This window comes from Bidens hawaiensis, unplaced genomic scaffold, assembly GCF_021521415.1.
Source record: "Bidens hawaiensis isolate Kalapana, Puna unplaced genomic scaffold, B.hawaiensis_p1.1 tig00013347_1, whole genome shotgun sequence".
Lineage (NCBI taxonomy): Eukaryota > Viridiplantae > Streptophyta > Magnoliopsida > Asterales > Asteraceae > Bidens > Bidens hawaiensis.
The window spans coordinates 102453-120374 of record NW_027492132.1 but is presented as its reverse complement, the minus strand read 5'-3'; the positions used below and the strand labels follow the sequence as shown (position 1 = coordinate 120374).

The 17922-nt window shown below is 36.9% G+C and overlaps 2 protein-coding genes and 1 non-coding gene across 4 annotated transcripts; 2 read left to right on the top strand and 1 right to left on the bottom strand.

The window, feature by feature from the left end:
• Positions 1 to 6576: 6576 nt before the first annotated feature.
• Positions 6577 to 10320, top strand: LOC143543895 (uncharacterized). Of its 2 annotated transcripts, none has more exons than XM_077036114.1 (5): positions 6577 to 6626; positions 7331 to 7404; positions 7578 to 9233; positions 9465 to 9606; positions 9691 to 10320. In XM_077036114.1, the coding sequence occupies exons 1-5, from the start codon at positions 6578 to 6580 to the stop codon at positions 10269 to 10271; spliced, it is 2502 nt and encodes an 833-aa protein (XP_076892229.1). In that variant the 5' UTR covers position 6577; the 3' UTR covers positions 10272 to 10320. The 2 variants fall into 2 exon arrangements, with proteins under 2 accessions (XP_076892229.1, XP_076892228.1); XM_077036113.1 differs by having other exon boundaries at positions 9447 to 9606; positions 9691 to 10316.
• Positions 10321 to 10816: 496 nt separating this feature from the next.
• TRNAY-GUA (transfer RNA tyrosine (anticodon GUA)) lies at positions 10817 to 10908 on the top strand. The gene is given in 2 exon segments: positions 10817 to 10853; positions 10873 to 10908. It is a non-coding gene; the product is annotated as a tRNA-Tyr (tRNA).
• A 1856-nt stretch (positions 10909 to 12764) lies between these two features.
• LOC143543873 (uncharacterized) lies at positions 12765 to 14286 on the bottom strand. Its single transcript, XM_077036094.1, has 3 exons — positions 13595 to 14286; positions 13260 to 13335; positions 12765 to 13116 (listed from the first exon to the last, which is right to left on the bottom strand). The coding sequence occupies exons 1-3, from the start codon at positions 14213 to 14215 to the stop codon at positions 12917 to 12919; spliced, it is 897 nt and encodes a 298-aa protein (XP_076892209.1). The 5' UTR covers positions 14216 to 14286; the 3' UTR covers positions 12765 to 12916.
• Between the last annotated feature and the right edge of the window lie 3636 nt (positions 14287 to 17922).

Below are 17922 nucleotides of genomic sequence, written 5' to 3'. Positions count from 1 at the left end.
GTCCTGACACAGTCAGAAGAAACCGTCGCACGACGTTTCAGAGGTTTGGACTGTTCTTATCTTTTCACCAACTCTTCGAATTTCAAAATTCAAAATTCGAAAATATTAAAAAGTAGGCGGGAAAATACCCCTTACCCCTTGGCAAGCAGGTAACCGTAAGACGGATGCGGGTACAGTGTTAAGGCAAAACCCTTCACATACCTAGCACCCGCAGGGAATTGAAGCCAAGTACCTCGGCAACCAAGTAACTATAAGACGGGTGCGGGTACAGTGTAAAGGCAAAACCCTTCACATACCTAGCACCCGCAGGGAATTGACGCCAGGAATACCTAGGAAGTAAAGTAACCGTAAGACGAGCGCAGGTACAGTGTTAAGGCAAAACCCTTCACATACCTAGCGCTCCGCTGGGAATTGAAACCAAGAAGGATCTTCTGGGCAATGCTTGCGGAAACGGAAATAACATCCCCGCATAGCGGGAACGTCGAGAACTACGTTGTTTGAAGCTCCAAGACGGAATTGGTGGTCTTAACATAATTGATCACTATGTTCAAAACTACCAACACCTCATGGAAAATACATACAACTGGGACTCAATGCTCCTGACTTGCGAGGAGGTTACAGACCTACCCGCATCATACCCAAAGACCAAGCAGGAAACTCGGGCATTTCTGCAAGTGACAAGGACTTCCGCGGAAAGAATCCCCATGGAAAACCTTACAAAACCCTTTTCAAAACCCTTTGCTCAAGTCCAAAAGTTCACCTCACTTTATTAAACACTCATGAGAAGAACATTGGACTGGGGGGACTTGAAGAGGTAGGTCCCAGCAGAGCCCAGTTGGACCCGCAAGACTCACCTTAAACAGGGACGTCTGCGCAGAGACCAACTGGATCCGCAGGACCAACCATGCTCAGAGACGTGACGTCCTTACGCGCAGTACGCAAGCTGGTCCCGCAGGAAATGCCTCCCAATGGTGAAGGACTCCGCCTGTCCCCGCAGCCTCGGATACAAGCCATTAGGGAAGGCCACCCGCGCAGCATGGCTACACGCACAAGGCACTTAGCTCTCCATTCAGTGTCACCTGAAGGAATGAGCCAAGCCGGGAGCAATCCCGCACAGAGGCGGGAGGGGGAATACTCCCGCCCAAATAAGCCAGTCCGTATACTGAAGGATCTTTTACTGTACCTGATGAGGTATGGGCGAAAGATCTGATCAGAGATACGACAGCTCACTGATACAGTATGGCGAGCAGCATGCTCCTGTACTGTATCACTATTAGCCGCTGCCTACTCACCAACTATTGCCATACCACGTGCGTAGCCGTCAGTTGGTGGAACAGGAATAGTATACAGCAGGCCTGGTCGCTATCAGCCGCTACCTACCCACCAACTACCAGCAGGGCACGTGCGTAGGCTACTGTTGGTGGAACAGGAACACTGTTGCAGCCGGCCATACCTCCTTGGAAACCTACCTTCGGCTATAAATACCACAAATGGTATGACCATCTCATCTTATCTATTATCATCATATCTTACTACATTATCATATTATACCTGATATCTGCTCTAGCAATCTCTTAATATACTTTTATATTTAAAGAGCAATCTAGTCTGATTCTCACGCCGGAGGGTGGTCACAAGGAGGAACCCCCCCCCCCCCTTCTCAGTGACGAGCTCACGGTGTCTGTTTTGCAGGTTATCAGAAGAACCATCTTCCAAGGGTCTAACCCCTCGTGGGAAACATCTATCTAACCCCCAGGTTACCCGTAATCTGCCCGGGGTTCGATTAGTGTTTCTTCAGAAGGATAACCTAACTAACCACAACAACTTGGATTTTAATATATTTCAGTTGTTACAAAAATATTAAAAGTAAGTGACTAAGAAAATAACACTTAATTACTTGCAACTACAAATCTGTTTGACGCGTACGCCAATTTTCCGTTAGAAATTTGTAGGAAACAATAATTAAGTTTTATAATTATTCAACCTGATTCATTTACGTAGACAATTATAACATTTCTTTGCCAACAAAGTTAGAACTGTTTTAGATCAAGCACTCATTAAGTCCATGATTATGTGATAGACACTTTATCTAATCCAAATACTTTTTTAAGTTAACCATTCAGTTAGTTCTATTTGATAAGTATAACTCAAACTATTTATTAATTATTTAAATTCACGTTTTATCTCACTCAAATGGCCCTTCCAGCCTCACCCATCCACATGGATGCATCCGCCACAAATGTCTAGAGACGTAGCCGTAATATCCATTTTCTGTAGATCGACTGGCCGGCTCTTCCGTGGGTCAGAGGCTCCTAACTTTCCAAGTTATTTTTGTCGTTTGAGAGTCCACCATTGCGGATGGTTTTATGTCTATTGTTGGGGATGAATTCACAACCACCTGTTTGGCTAGTTTGGTTTGATTTAAACATTTAATAACCAACCAAATACTCGACCATTTAAATGACAATAGTTGGCAGCTATTTGTGGCACTCTCTATTGTCACATGACTTGATCTTTCAATACAAATAAAGACAGAACAATTATCTTTACAAAATAATAAGTATGCAATAAATATAATAAAATATCATACGATCAATTTAAATTAGAGTTTTTTAAGGAAAAATATGTGATATAAGAATTTTGAGTTTATATATTTTTAATATTTGTAATTCATTTGTTTTTAATATTACATGGTCCTATCATTTTAATTAGTTTCAATTGCCATCAAAAACAGGTAATTTTTGTTCACACACCACTTGAAATGTCATTTTCTTTCAATAAGTTTGGCAACTACCATAGCATGGGCCTCCATCTATGTGGGTTAAGTAATTTGCATTATTAAAATTTAAACAATATTTCATGTTTATAGTTGGTTGGGATCGGGAATAAAACCGGAAACTCATGATATTACGATCCGACGGGTTCGGATCACATGTGGATACATGTTGCGGTTACGCGTAAATGGCAACATGCATAAGGATTAGGCAAATTCCACTAATAGGAAAACAAGTGATCGCTTACCGTTTTGTTAGTGACCATCATCATGATACTGACATCTAAACCATATAAACACACCATGTTAAAGTAAGAAAATGTACACAATATTCACACACGTGCTTAACTTTTATTAGTTTTGCAAAAACAATATTGATTCTCACGTCTGATGTGGCCATAAAGAGAGCTCTTTTCATGTAGCGAGGCTTACGACTTCGATTTTGCAAGTTTATCAAAACTTAAACAAAGGAGATTACAAGTTCGAGGCTCAGAATATTGTTTAGAAGATGATTCTACAAAACCATTGCTGGAGCCGACATTTTCCTGTACATCTAATTGATGTTTATAATTGTTAAAGATCACCTTAAAAAGACGTACAATAGTAAGTCACATCAAATGATTTGAGACAGTTGTAAGAGTAGAGGGTACTTATGAAACAATAGAGATAATCAGAGATGTTCATGCTAAAATTTAAACAAGTGTTCATGCATTTGTGGGGGGTACCGACTTCTTCACAATGACATAGCCATAGTCATAGATGGTGATTAGACGTTACCATAGGATGGGCTAGGTAGAGAGAAAGATGTCGGTGAAACAAGGGGGTTTCCATATAAAGTACATATAAATTTATAGATGTCATGAAGACATAAACTCGTGCGTTAAAGGTAGAGAAATAAGAATGTTGAGATAAATGTGTAGACAAAAAAAGTTGAATTAAATAACACTTGAGATTTTTTTTAAAAGATTATGAGTCATTATTAGAGTAAGATAGGAAAGCATACGACAACATCAGTTAAGAAATTATAATTGCAAATTCAACTTCTTCAAACTCCAATTTCTTTGAAGAAGTTTATTCTATTAAAAAGTAGTTAGGAGTACCAAACAACCATGGAGTACGAGACCTTTTTGTTTGGTCACATGATGGGCAGATAAATAAATAAAAGTATTATTGCATTAAATTGTTTTGAGTTTAAATAAACTAGGACCACTTTATGAATTGATGAGGAATTATCTTCTTGAAGAGCGGGTCCAATTTATTTATGGCAAAGTGAAAACGGATATATTTTTTTGTATCGTACATAAATTATGAAGGTATTCGTGTACAGAACAAAAACATTTATGCTTAGAGCCCAACAACATGCAATGGAGCATATCTATGAGTTTCGATTCAGCTAAAAAATGTTTAAAGCCTGAAAAATATGACTCAAAAATCAAAATAATAACTCGTATTCGAAATTTTTGTTAAATACATTTAGAGTTAAGTGTCATTTTAGTACATATGGTTTGGTCAACTACGTAACTTTAGTACATATTCTTTATTTTATACAAATGACTACCTCAGTTTTAAAAAACTTACACTTTTAGTAATTTTTTTCTAACCCCCTCTATTTTTTTCGTTAAGTCAGGGATAACTTGATAACTTCATTATTTTCTTTGTTTTTTCTTTTCTTTTAAACACTTATAGCTTGTAAACCCTAAATCCCCAAATCAAAACATCAAAATCCAAATCCTAAATCCCAAAATATCGTAAAACTTCAAACCCTATGATGGAGAAATGGTTTGGGGATTTAGGATTTGGATTTTGATGTTATGATTGTAGATTTGGGGTTTACAACATATAAGTGTCTAAAAAAAAGGAAAAAACCAAAAAAAATAACGATGTTACCAAATTATCTCTGACTTAACAGAAAAAAGTAGACGGGGTTAGAAAAAAAGTACTAAAAATGCAAGTTTTTTGAAACTGAGGTAGCCATTTGTACAAATTAAAAATAAGTACCAAAGTTGCGTAGTTAACCAAACCACGTGTACTAAAATGACACTTAACACAAACATTTATATATGAAACGTTTGGTATAAAATAATGAATTTTAACCACAAATCAAATAACCAGCACTTATATAAGTTCAAGAAGATTTGGTTCCTAGTTTTGGTGCGCCCATTTTTTTCATAACGAGGAATAACCAAACCAAATTGTATTTTCAGTTTTCAGAAAATAGAACAAGAAAAACTTAAATGTTATTTTTAATTACTTATTTATTTAACTTCGATTTTTAGGGCATGAGTAGTGGGGCGTTGCCCATCCCATGTAACGGTAACACATTTTTAATGCCTAAAAACCACCATGGCTCTTACTTACATGAGATGTTTCTGTCAGTTTCTCGTTCATAGCGTTTTTTACCATGACAAGATTTTTTGCCTTTTTCTCCTCAATCACACTTTCAAATGGTTTGCATACAATTTACATCATTCCATTTCAGTTTAAACATTATCTAATCATTACAATAGGTTTCAATTACTACACATAAAAATTGAAAACCCACAAATCCATTCGCTGTTGATATGACATGGCGTTTCCAACTTTCACCACAATACCCACAGATTGTCCGTTGAGGTCAAGGCCAACAAGGGCACAAACGATGAACTTTGCCACATTACCCGTGAACACCACAATGGGTGTCAGCGATGGTGGCGCGAATATGCCAGCGTGAGCCCACTCACATGCTAATGAACAAATTGGATGAGAACGTTTGAGAAAAGTTGCTCGTGAGCAGCGGCTTTATTCACATCTAGGTCAAGTGAGTGAGCAGAGACTTTATCCAAGACTCACTTAGCTATAAGTAGGATACGGCGCAATTAAAAGAAGGGAAAATTCCTAAAATAGTCCATTATGGTTTGTGTTTCCAATTTTATCCCTCATAATTCAAGTTTCCAATTTTATCTCTTTCGTATCTCATCGCCGACGACATGATAGCGAACACCGACAATGCGTTACCGAAACAAATAGGATAACGACACGTGGCACAAGTTGGCTGGAATAGGTCGCTGCTGCATGTTAACATGACGCCGGGACCCTACGTTAGTGATAACATGACGTCGGGACCTTAAGTTAGTGATAACATGACGCTGGGACCCTACGTTAGTGATAACGCTGAAACGACATGTTAGGTTATATAACATGACGCCGGGACCCTACGTTAGTGATAACGCATCACTACTACCATACGTTAGCAACAAAACGCATTGTCAACCCTATGTTATACAACGCATCGGTAACGCATCGTCGGTGTTCGCTATCATGTCGTCGGCGACGAGATACCAAAGGAATAAAATTGGAAACCTGAATTATGAGAGACAAACTTGGAACACTAACTATAAATATACTATTTTGGGAATTTTCCCTTAAGAAAATCATTAATGTGAGCCAACAAAACTCTGCAGCGTATAGTCTTATCTTTAATTCATTTTCTGTTTAAGTAATTCGTTTAGAGTGTTGATTACGTTTTTAATTGAAGAAGAATACAATTAAGACAAAAATAGTATTACGTGTCACAAAAGAGATATTACAGGTTACGGTGGACCGGATCCACTTGCTCTTCTAGGGGCCTTTTTCACTGTTCTCACTCACAACATTTTTGAAAGTTCAAAATCACACTCTCTCTCTCTCACATACACATACTCTCTCACTAGACACCAAATTGTTAATGTAAATTCTTCTCTCTGTACACTTACATTATATCAATTTCATATATTATTATTATTAGGTTGTAAACTCCGGTAACGGTAATTGTGTTGTAGGTTGAATATGGAGAGAGATAAGCGGAAGAAATCGAAGTTACCGTGCCTCTTTGGAGGTGAAAATTAAACTCTACTTCAGTAATTCTCGTGTTAGGTTTGTTGTTGAGGATATTGAGCTGTTAGACTGAAAGCAGTACAGTACAGTGAGAGTTTGTTAAAATTGATATAATATTTGCTCAGTTTGGTAGATGTGTTTTATTTTAGTCATTTTATGCTGTGAATATTAGGTTTTGCATGTTAGGAAGAAAATTGAAGGATTTGAAGCCATATATGTAGTTATGTGAATTCTATGTTGATGAAGTGAAAATTAGGGTTTGATTTGTGATTGTTATTTTTTTTTTGCTGTGTTTTAATGTGATTTTATTATGAACTGTGAGACCTAGGGTTGACTGTAGAGTCGGCTTCTCGGGCGGTGGTGGTTTATGGTGATTTGTTTCCTTTTATAAGTTGTTGAGTTATGGTGGTGCAGGGCATGGCATGGTGCTCTGAATGCCTACCAGTTGAGTGTGGATTTAGCTAATCTAGATGCTTAAATGCTTTTTTAAGCTGCCTATTTGCTTTTATTTGTTTAATGTTTAATAATATTGCCTTTAATTTGAACTAAATAGTTCTGTTTTTGTAATTCTGCTAGCTAGGACACATGGTTCTAGTTACAAGTTGTCTGGTGATAATTTGCTTGATCTAGCTATGAAATTATGTTATTATCTGACAATTAATGATGCATTTCTGCATTTGAGCAAACATTAATAACTTTTTCCAGGGAATGGAGATAGCCAGAACCGGAAAACTGTTCACGCTAGGTTCCAGAGTGATGATTTCACGGAGCAAAAGAAGGTGAGACAAAGCTTTATAACTTAGTTTTGCATGTTCTTTTACAGTCACTAGGTCATGAGCTAATTTACTGTGATTAATTTACGCAAGTTATGAGGGCCGCTGTGTTCTACGTTCTCTGCATTTTTTATGTTAAGAGAAGTTAACATGTGACTAAATCAATTTGGTGATTGCAGTTCACGTATGAAACTGGGCAAACGTCTTCTAAACAAGTTTATGGGACACCCATGAAGACATTATTGGCTAAAGAAATGATGAATGAAACTTCAGCCAAAAAGCGGTCACCAAGTCTTATAGCCAAGCTTATGGGTCTAGATGGACTGCCATCTCCACAGCCTCTTCACAGACAACAAAAAAAGGTGCCTGAGAGTTCCAAGAATACTGTCAAGAAGAATGAAAAGTCATTCAATCATCAGTTAGATAGGAAGACCACAGTGGAACTACAACATTTCAAAGATGTGTATGAAGATCCAGAAGCATCACATGTTGGAAATCAGCTTTATTCACCGCAATTCACTGCAAAACGGAGATCCACGAAGCTGGAATTAGGGTATATCCAGGAAAGATGTGATGAAATGCTTAGAGAGTCGATTGCAATCAAAACCAAACTTGAAAGAGTAGATTCCAACTCAGACTTGATGCTCAGTTTTCTGCATAAGGATCAACAAGACAACCCTTATGGTCCTCTCTGCAATCAGATAACACTTTTAAAGCCTTCAAATGCTGTCAGACACGGGTCCAGTGTAAAAGTCTTGCAAGAAACAGTAAACCATCATGTTCCTGTTTCTCATCAAAGAAATGAAGATGCGCATTCAGGCTATTCATGTCACAGTAATAATAGCTCCCGTAGATCGTCAAGATATCAGCCAGAAAGGAAAGATGCAACCACCATTTCCCCTACAAGAATTGTGGTCCTTAAGCCAAATCTTGCAAAGATCTACAATGATACAGAGTCAGAATTGTACAAGGGCTCGCCAAATGAATTCAAATCTTCCAGACACAAGTCCAAAGAAGCTAGAGATATTGCAAGACAAATTACTACTCAAATGAAAGAGGGTTTTGAAAGTGGGCATATTAGTTTATTTGATTCTGGTTTTATAGAATATGCAAGTGCATATGCTAGTGAATCAGAAATGATGGCGGTTTCTCCACAGAATTCATTTCACCAAAGTGCGAGGGCCCGCCCCAGACGTTCACACTCTAATATGTCTGAATCTGCAGTGATTAAGGAAGCAAAAAAGAGAATGTCACAAAGGTGGAAAACTCATGGATATAAAGATATGGGAGTTGGTAAAAATAACACACTGGAAGAAATGCTTTCGGTTCCCAACATTGAAACACGGCGCAATAAAACTGGATATGCAGCGGGCCCGGTTGGAGTCAATGATGAATATGGTTGGAGAGATGAATACCTCAGAAACACATCAAGATCAAGATCTCTTTCTCCGTCTTCCCACAATCGAATCCATAAAACGAGTAACTATTATGAAGTTAATGCTGATGAGAAGATGATGGTGCATAACGAGCCTGTTAAGCGAGGTAAAAGTAAGGGGGTAACGGGTAAATTAAGCCACAGAGAAGAACCACCGTCCAAAATTTTAAGACCTAACAGCAGAAGATGTCAGTCCTCACAACATTGCAATGCATGTGTTCATGAATTTGATTACGTTTCCCCGATCGAGACTTGCTTTGAGAACGAGGATCCTGTTGAACAAGAGTTACTGACTTCTGATATTCAAAATGCTACCACAAAGTCACCTTCTGTTATCGATGTTTGCATGCTAGGAGATGCAGATTCATCATCTGTTAATGAAGACAGTTTAAATTCACAGGTTTGCTTATTTACCATATTGACACTTGGCATTGATTACTTCTTTTTAGTATTGTGTGAAGGCATGATATTAGTAAATGTAAGCGTTTTTCGTTGACAATGATTATTGAGAGAAATAATTTGAATTTTTAACTTTATATTTTAGTGGCTATTAGTTATGTTTTAACTTTCACTTTCTAGAAGCCTGTAATAACCATGGCCTGCAAACTCACAGGGTACTGTTTGCACTCAGTTGTCTGGACCCGAGCCAGAATCTTCTGAAGGCTCGAAGGAGTTTGACCAACATGGTCAAACTTCAGTACTGGAAGTTCCTCCTACAGAAGATGCATCATCCGGTTCCGATTGCTTCGAGAGAGTCAGTTCGCGAATACATGGTAACTAGTGTTTCAAACTCCTTAATTCCATTTTTTTTTTCTAAGTTATAAATATGTAAGTATGTAACACCTCTGCGTTTTCAGCGCTAAGGAAGCAACTTCATCTGCTGAAAATGGAGTCAGAATCAGTTTATGATAGCGCAAATGACGAAGAAACCGAACAAAGATCATCATCATTTACAGTTTCCGAGTCAGAAAACTGGGAATCGACATACTTAACAGATCTGCTACATGGCTCCGGTTTCTATGACCATGACCCGTATACATTCATAACCACATTTTACTCTGTAGACTGTCCTATAGATCCTATATTATTCGATCATCTGGAAAAGAAATACTCCCAAGATGCAACCGTTTCAAGATCCGGAAGGCATTTGTTTCATGACCGCATAAACGAAGCAATGCTAGTCCTTTCAAAGATTATGGTATCAACCCCGTTAGGCCAACGAGGAATTCAAATGACATTGGTTGAAATAGGATTTGAAGATCAGTTACAGAAGGTGCTTGCTAAGCAAGAAAGAGATGCAAATGAGGAGTTTGAGGATATATCTATCGATAAGGATCTGGATTGGTTCGAACCGATTGATGAAATGGATGCTGTCGGTAAGCAAATTGCGGAGGTGTTGTTAGATGAGTTAGTAATGGAAATTGCAGGTGGATGGTAGGAGTAAGGGTTTAGGTTTTAGGAATAGAATCACGTGAACAAATAACCGGAACAAAGAACCAGAACCAAGTTTAGGTGTTCTTGTTAAATGTTCAGATGTTGTACAAGGTGATGTTGGATTTAAAATGTAATGATGATAAATGTTGTTGAGCCATTATAACACAGGATGGGCATTAATGACCTTGGATTATTTTCATGTCTTCGTAAATGTTCATTTTATTATTGCAAAAAATAACCATCATCGTCATATAAAGTATAACTTTCATTAAAAGACGCTTGCAAGAAGCTAGGCATGAAAATAATAAACGACACAATCTTTTCAAGGTACCCCTTTGACCAACACCTAATCTTCCCATGTTTCACTGGGAATACGGAATTGGGGTTAAATAATCAATCAAAGAGTGTGGCTTATTATTCAAGTAATCAGTTTTTGGTCAAGTTGTTGAGTTTGTTATTCATAACCTCAGCTGTGGAGATGTATCTATAGAAATTGAATTTTGATCAACTAAAACACATATTAAAGGTAATAACAAGCAAAACAACAAACCGATCTTAGCTCAGTTGGTAGAGCGGAGGACTGTAGTGGGTATCATCTCAAAGTTATCCTTAGGTCGCTGGTTTGAATCCGGCAGGTCGGAATTTTTATTATTTCTTTTGTAGAAATGTTATTTTGTACAATACCAAACTTGTATGGATATACTTAATGGAGGCAATGGGCAATAACTTTAAGAAAATGAAAAGCTATCTCAATTTGGATAGAGACGTCCTTTGTTGTTATGCGTTAAAACGAGCTGGGATCTTGCTAAAAATAGAAGTTTCTGTGAATTTTTGTCGGATCCATTTGAAGGGATGTCTACTCTCCGGTTAATAGACGTTCTTGTGTTTGGATGAACATGTGAAAGTTTGTTTATAGACGTTCTTGTGTTTGGATGAACATGTGAAAGTTTGTTTGTATAGACCTAATTGAAGTATCCGATTGTCAGGCTTTTTTGTTTGTATAGACCTTACTGAAGTATCCAATTGTCAAGCTTAAGGACACCAGGTTTGTTGTTAGGCAAACCGTGTTGAAGGCGGAATTAGGAAAAAATGCTAAGCATGAGAAAGCATGTGCCGATAATCAACATTTGTCATTCCTTTTGTTTTTGATACATTTGGGTCTCTTGACCCCGAAAAGAGTTAAGCAGGTCATGAACAGTAACTTATCGACGCCAAAAAATTATAACTTTGTTTTCAGTAGGATCAATTTTATCATTCAAAAGAGGGTGATGGTGCAACTTGTTATCAGCTTACATGATTCTAAGTTGTAATTGGATATTTTGTTTAATGAAGATGAGCTTGTTAAAGAAAAAATTTTAAAAAATTTTGGACTTGATGCGTTGATGGTGGGAATGGGGATGTCTTTCGAGCCCATCGAACTATGACCCATACAAACAAACTATTTGTTATTGTTTTTATAAAAAAGAATAGACTCACAAAATGGCCCATACAACTATTGTTCTTATAGAAGTCAAGCAGGTAAAAAAAACTTTAAAATCTACTAATCAATATGATAGCTTAATCATAGGTTACATGTAAATGTTAATGACCAAGTATAACAAATAACATGTATTCTACAAGACCATCATCAACCGTTAGCTTCTATGACCATACATTTTTTCATCGAAGTTTTTTTAGACGAGATTATTTTCTCACGTTCAAACCATGAAACCAGTGGCGAAGCTTGGACATATATATCAAGGGGGTCAGACTCAATGTGTATAAAAAAAATTCATAAGCTTGAGGGGGACGGGCTCAAAATTTCGGTCGGAAGCGGGTAAATTTACGCTATGTATAAAATTGTTCGGCCGAAAAAGGATAAATTTACACGACCAAGCGAAAATATGGATGGGTCGGACTCAAAATTTCGGTCGGAAACGGGTAAACATACACTATGTATAATAATTTTCGGTCGAAAAAAGATAAATTTACACTACCGAGCCAAAAACGGAGGGGGCCGAGCGCAAAATTTCGGTCGAAAACGGGTAAATTTACACTATGTATAAAAAGTTTCGGCCGAAAAAGGAAAATTTTACGCCACCGAGCGAAAAAACGGAGGGGTTGGGGCCACCCCTGGCCCCAACTAAGCTACGCCAGTGCATGAAACTGACTTAAGTTTGCCGAAAAAGAAGAGGATGCTTGAACCATCAAACCATAAATCCACATTTCTGTCACCATGGAGCGTGAACCATGAAATGATGAAAAGCATAGGAAGCGATATGTTTACTACACATCTTGATACTGCTAGTTACACGCAATCTGATAGACAATTTAACTTTTGAAAAATTAATTTTTAAGAGCATTTTAAAAAGAAAAGGAAAGAAAAAGATAAGGTTAATAAAATTACAGCGTAATAATATTCTTATGCTTTCCCACTTTGTTATTATAACTATTTTTTGGGCAGAACAAATTCAATGTCATGTTACTGTCACACCTTGGGCTTATGAAACTATTCCAATTTATTTTATTTTGATAATCACAAAAATACCATAGGGTACGTTGTGTCCCTCCACCTAAATCACAAATCATGTCCACAACATAACTAAAATAGTAAAATGAACCAAAACACTCCAAGATTAAGACCACTAGCCTACTTGATCCCGTACTAATTTACGCGACGAATCCTAATTGCTTCTTGATTTCAGAGAAATCCGAGTCCACCTGAGGCACTGGTGGAGACGCGATTGTTGTGGGAGTTAATAACTTAGCGTTCTTGACCTTTGACACACTTGTGAGAACCGCTAGCGGTGTTATGTCACCGACCACCGTCACCTTCTTTGCCATAAAGTCTATGTCAAAGGATGTTACCCCTACAACAATTGTTTCATTTATGTCAATATTTTCGTCTTCAATTTAAACAAAAGTATTAAAAGTTCCTGCTTTTATATATTTTAAAGACTAATAAAAATATACATGAAACATAGAGTATTATCAACTTTTCACTTTTGTATACCTTCCATTTTAGATATATGTTTCCTCATTTTTCTTTCACATCCTCTACAATGCAACGACACTTTTAACACAACCACCTGCAATATATAGAAACAACATTTTTTAAGCACATAAAAAATATATACATAAATGAATACTTTTTGTGACACATAAACTAGTTATGTAACTGCGTCACATAACCAATAATATATTGAAAACTATCGGTATAGGTTGCGTAATTATTAGCATAAGTGTAATTACTAATCATAACATTTTTTTTCTTTTTATATTTTTATCATATATTCTGCATATGTAATACACAGGATTCTAACATAGCATAATAGCATATAAGAAAACCTGTTGATCGGACGAGCGCGATGACAAAGACGACGAAGACCGTGGAGTCGTTGTCGTCGTCTTGACAGGAGAAGAATTCGAATTCCCATCATTTTTCTTGAAAGGCATCTCATTATCCAATTTATAAACTTTCTCCTCAACAGGTGGTGGTGCAGGCGGTAAAACTTGCTTCAAAAGAGGATCAAACTGATCAGACAACGCTTTATCGGACAACAAAAACCTCGAAGAATTAGCCGGACTAATGAAATCACCAGGCCTAGCGCAACCCCATCCTAGTAACACTCCTCCTTGTCTTCTAACAACTTGATTATTCTTAATTGTAACTAACTGTTTTTCCTGTTCCTCATTGTTTTCATCTATGTTTTTTCTCTTTTGATCATTTAATGTTTTGGGAGTTTTGGACTTCTTTTTATTATTTTTGTGATGGTTTGGAGGTGGGGGTGGTGGGAGGTTACTGGTTGTGGGGAGTCTTTTTTGGTCTTGGATTATCGGGTTGTGTCGGTCGATTGCGCGGCCGGAGGAAGAGGAGGAGGAGGAGGAGGAGGAGGGGTGGTGGTGAATGTCGGAAGCCATGGTGGTGATGGCAGCCTGTGAAGCACAAAATATATCAATGGTTTTCATGGTGAGTTGTGTAGTAGTTTTACAACTAAGTGGTGGTGCTTTTGACCTGCCTATAGAATCTGCTTAATTAATTTATATAGTCATTTTGCTCATTTACAAATTATTATTATAAAAATATGGGTGAGGTTAATGTACAATAATTGCTTAACGTACAAAAGGTACGTTAAGCGCTCAAAGACAAAAAAAACACTCAAAGGAAAAAAATACTAAAACGCTCAGCCAAAAACCTAAAACGCTCAAAAACGGTTTTCGTGAAAAAAGTAAAAAAATTGATCATTTAACGATCTAAAACTATTTATTTCGGTGCACCAATGATTAATTGGATATGTATTGACGATTTCGATATCTTGTGATGTGATTTCGTGGATCGATTTCATGAATATAAGTATTCTTGTACCTAATGTACGTTAAGCAATTATTGTATTATATCTTTTCTCATAAAAATATATTGTACACTTTGTATTTTTTTTTACAATATGGATGATTTATATCATTTGATTTAAAAACATTTAAAATTATATAATATATTGTTTCCCTTTATGGTAAGTTGATAACTGCAATTTAGGTTGATCTTCACCATTTAAAGTCCTAGACATTAAATCCTGATCGTCCAAAGTCTTGAAAAACATTCTAGAAGTTTATGATAAGCGTAACAATTGTCTAAAATTCAACTCACTTTTTCTTACTATTATGGTAAAAATTTAAAAGCGTATCAAGAGTTTAAGCATTTATTTTAAAAAACAATGATATGAACAAAACGGAACATATTAGCGTGTTACATACTTACACTGTTCATTGGTAATTGAACATAACTGAACATATTAGCGTGTTACATACTTACATTGTTCATTGGTAACTGGATTTAGTTGTCAATTAGATTAAAATAAGCTTTGAATAAACAATACTGCTCTCTGAAAACAAAAGTTTGTGTTTAGGATAAAATAAAATAATGAATCAGATTGATTACTAATAAAAATAATAAGAACAAGCTAAAATACAATTAAAACACTCCATGGGACATGGCTTCAAAAGCACAGTGAGGCCAGAGGTACATGAGGTGGGGTGACTAGCATTCAAAGTGAAAACAAAAGTAACGGTTGAATTTCCATGTTACAATTACAAACTACATTAATTTCATAAATACTTGGGACCCACCAATTTTGTTTGTATCACACAATTACATTAATGTACATTAAGATACGATTAAGATCGATGTGACTGAAAGTCTGAAACTATTACTATATCTTTGTTTTAAGTTGTTACCTATATAAGATTTTTGTATCTTTCATCTTGTCTTTACTTCTACGTGTAAATAATAGATAACACGGATTTTACGGTAACTTGTTTCATCGAATAACTTGTAGATGGTTATGAAACGAAACAAATGTAGCAATAGATGCTTGAGTAACTTGACAAGTGACCCACGACATCCTCGAATTGTATCATTATGTCCTCGAAATGTATCATTGTTCGGGACCACATCATTATGTCTCAACCATAAAAGTAGATAATAGTGAATTCAACAAGATTTCCTTTTTAACATTTGCTCCTTATCATACACAACCACAACATGATTTATTTATATAGCAATAGTGTTTTTAAACATATGTACCCAATGTAATAAAAGTTGTGCATGTGTACCAAGTACTTATGGTCCATTTTTAGTTGCTAAAGAGCCATTATGTTGAGTAGGTGAAGTTTATCTATTGGGGATGACCAAAGATTCATGTGGGCATGGGGCATCCTTCAACAATCAATATGCACCATCACATGGTGAACAGAGTAGAAGTTGTAAGATGAGCATCAATGGTTGTACTTCATGAAAGTACCTTGATTGGTGGCAATTTCACCATCCTTTTTCTAGCTATCTTCTGTTTGAAGGAAGAAGATTAAAAGTTATGTTGGTCATTTTCTTTGATATATTTATATAAAACAAGATGCATCCATAAAGCATAAAACTTATGTTTTGTTATTGTAATACTTTCATTTTACATAACCATAACATAAGAGGTAAATAGGTTATTTTTATTCAACAAGATATGATCATGAACATCAACCTCGTCCCGAAACTGAAAACGATACGCGTATATACGTAATTCTAACACAACAAAAGATTAAAACATGTCAATCTCAAAATGATTTTTAAAGTACTACACGCTCTCTCTTCACGCCTCGTCACACCAATATCAAACATAGTTTAGAGTTTACGGTTCTTAAAACTATTTTGGCTTTTCTCTTTTGTCAAAAGAACTTAGGTATGAAAGAGATTGGGTATTGAAAAGAAGAATAGAGGCAAAAAAGGAAAATTGGAATGATCATGAGGAATTGTATTCCTATATTCTATTCTAAAGGAACAAATGCTCAAATACAAACACATTCAAAGAAGAAGGGCACACAGAGCCACTTTTCACAAGCTACAATCATCTTTGAATCAGATGCCTATCTATTAACATATTCCAACATGTTTTCTTTCTATCTTTTAGGGCTCAAAGGTAGAGGTGGACAACAAAACCGGTTCCTGGAACCGCCACCGAACCGGAACCGAACCGGTTCCTACCCGTTTTTCGTAGGAACCGGTTCGGTTCCGTTTCAACCCGACGATCCGGGACCGGTTTGACATGTTTGGAGGTGGACCGGGTAGGAACCGGAACCGAACCGGAACTGGTTCTGGAACCGGTTCGACCGGAACCGGTTCGGAACCGGTTCTAGCCGTTGGAGTAGTTCTAGCCGTTGGGAAACGGTTTTATGGCCGTTTTTTGACCGTTGGGGTCAAAAATGGCCGTTTTTTTGGCTCCCCAAACACCTCACTACTAGTATAAATAGGTATTTGGTGTAATGGGTTCATCACAACACTCAAAACGCAAACCCGAACGCAAAAAAATACAAAAAAACGCTATTACAACGTTCTGAGTTCTCTAATCTCTTGTTTTCTCTTCTTCTATATTCATATTTGTTGTTATGGCTGCCTCACAATCATCGGTTGGTCAAGGTTCCACCGCCGGACCAAGTTTCGTTCGTATTGTACCTCATAATCGTAATCAAGAGATTTGGTGCAATTGGGATTTGGTTGAATTGAGTGACCATTCATTGAAGGCTCGGTGCAAGTTTTGTGGGATTTATTTAAACCCACTTTCGAATTCAAATTTGAAGAAACACATCGAAAGACCGTATTGCAGGGCGTTGAAACAGAACGTCGAGTCGCAACAAACGCAAATGGATAGTGAAGGCGGAATATTTACATACCAAATTGATCGAGTTCAAGATCGTATGGCGAAGTTTGTGATTCAAGAAGCTTTGCCGTTTAGCCACTTCGACAACCCTCGCTTAACCGCCATAATTCGAGATACTCTTCAACCACAATACACTCACGTAAGTCGTCATACTCTTAAACGTTATTGTTTAAAATTGTGGAAGAAGGCCAAAGAGGTACTAATTGCATATTTTGAAAATATAAATACGGGAATAAACTTAACTACTGATGTTTGGTCGGCTCCACATGGTCTACCCGAATCTTATCTTTGTGTCACCGCTCATTGGGTAGACCCGTCATCGTGGGAAATGATGAAACGCACCATTGCTTTCGAACTCTTTGAGTATCCACATACGGGAGATAATTTGTTTGAAATTTTAGATTATGTTATAAAAACTTATAAACTAGAAAATAAAATATTTTCAATTGAATTTGATAACGCGTCGAATAATACATC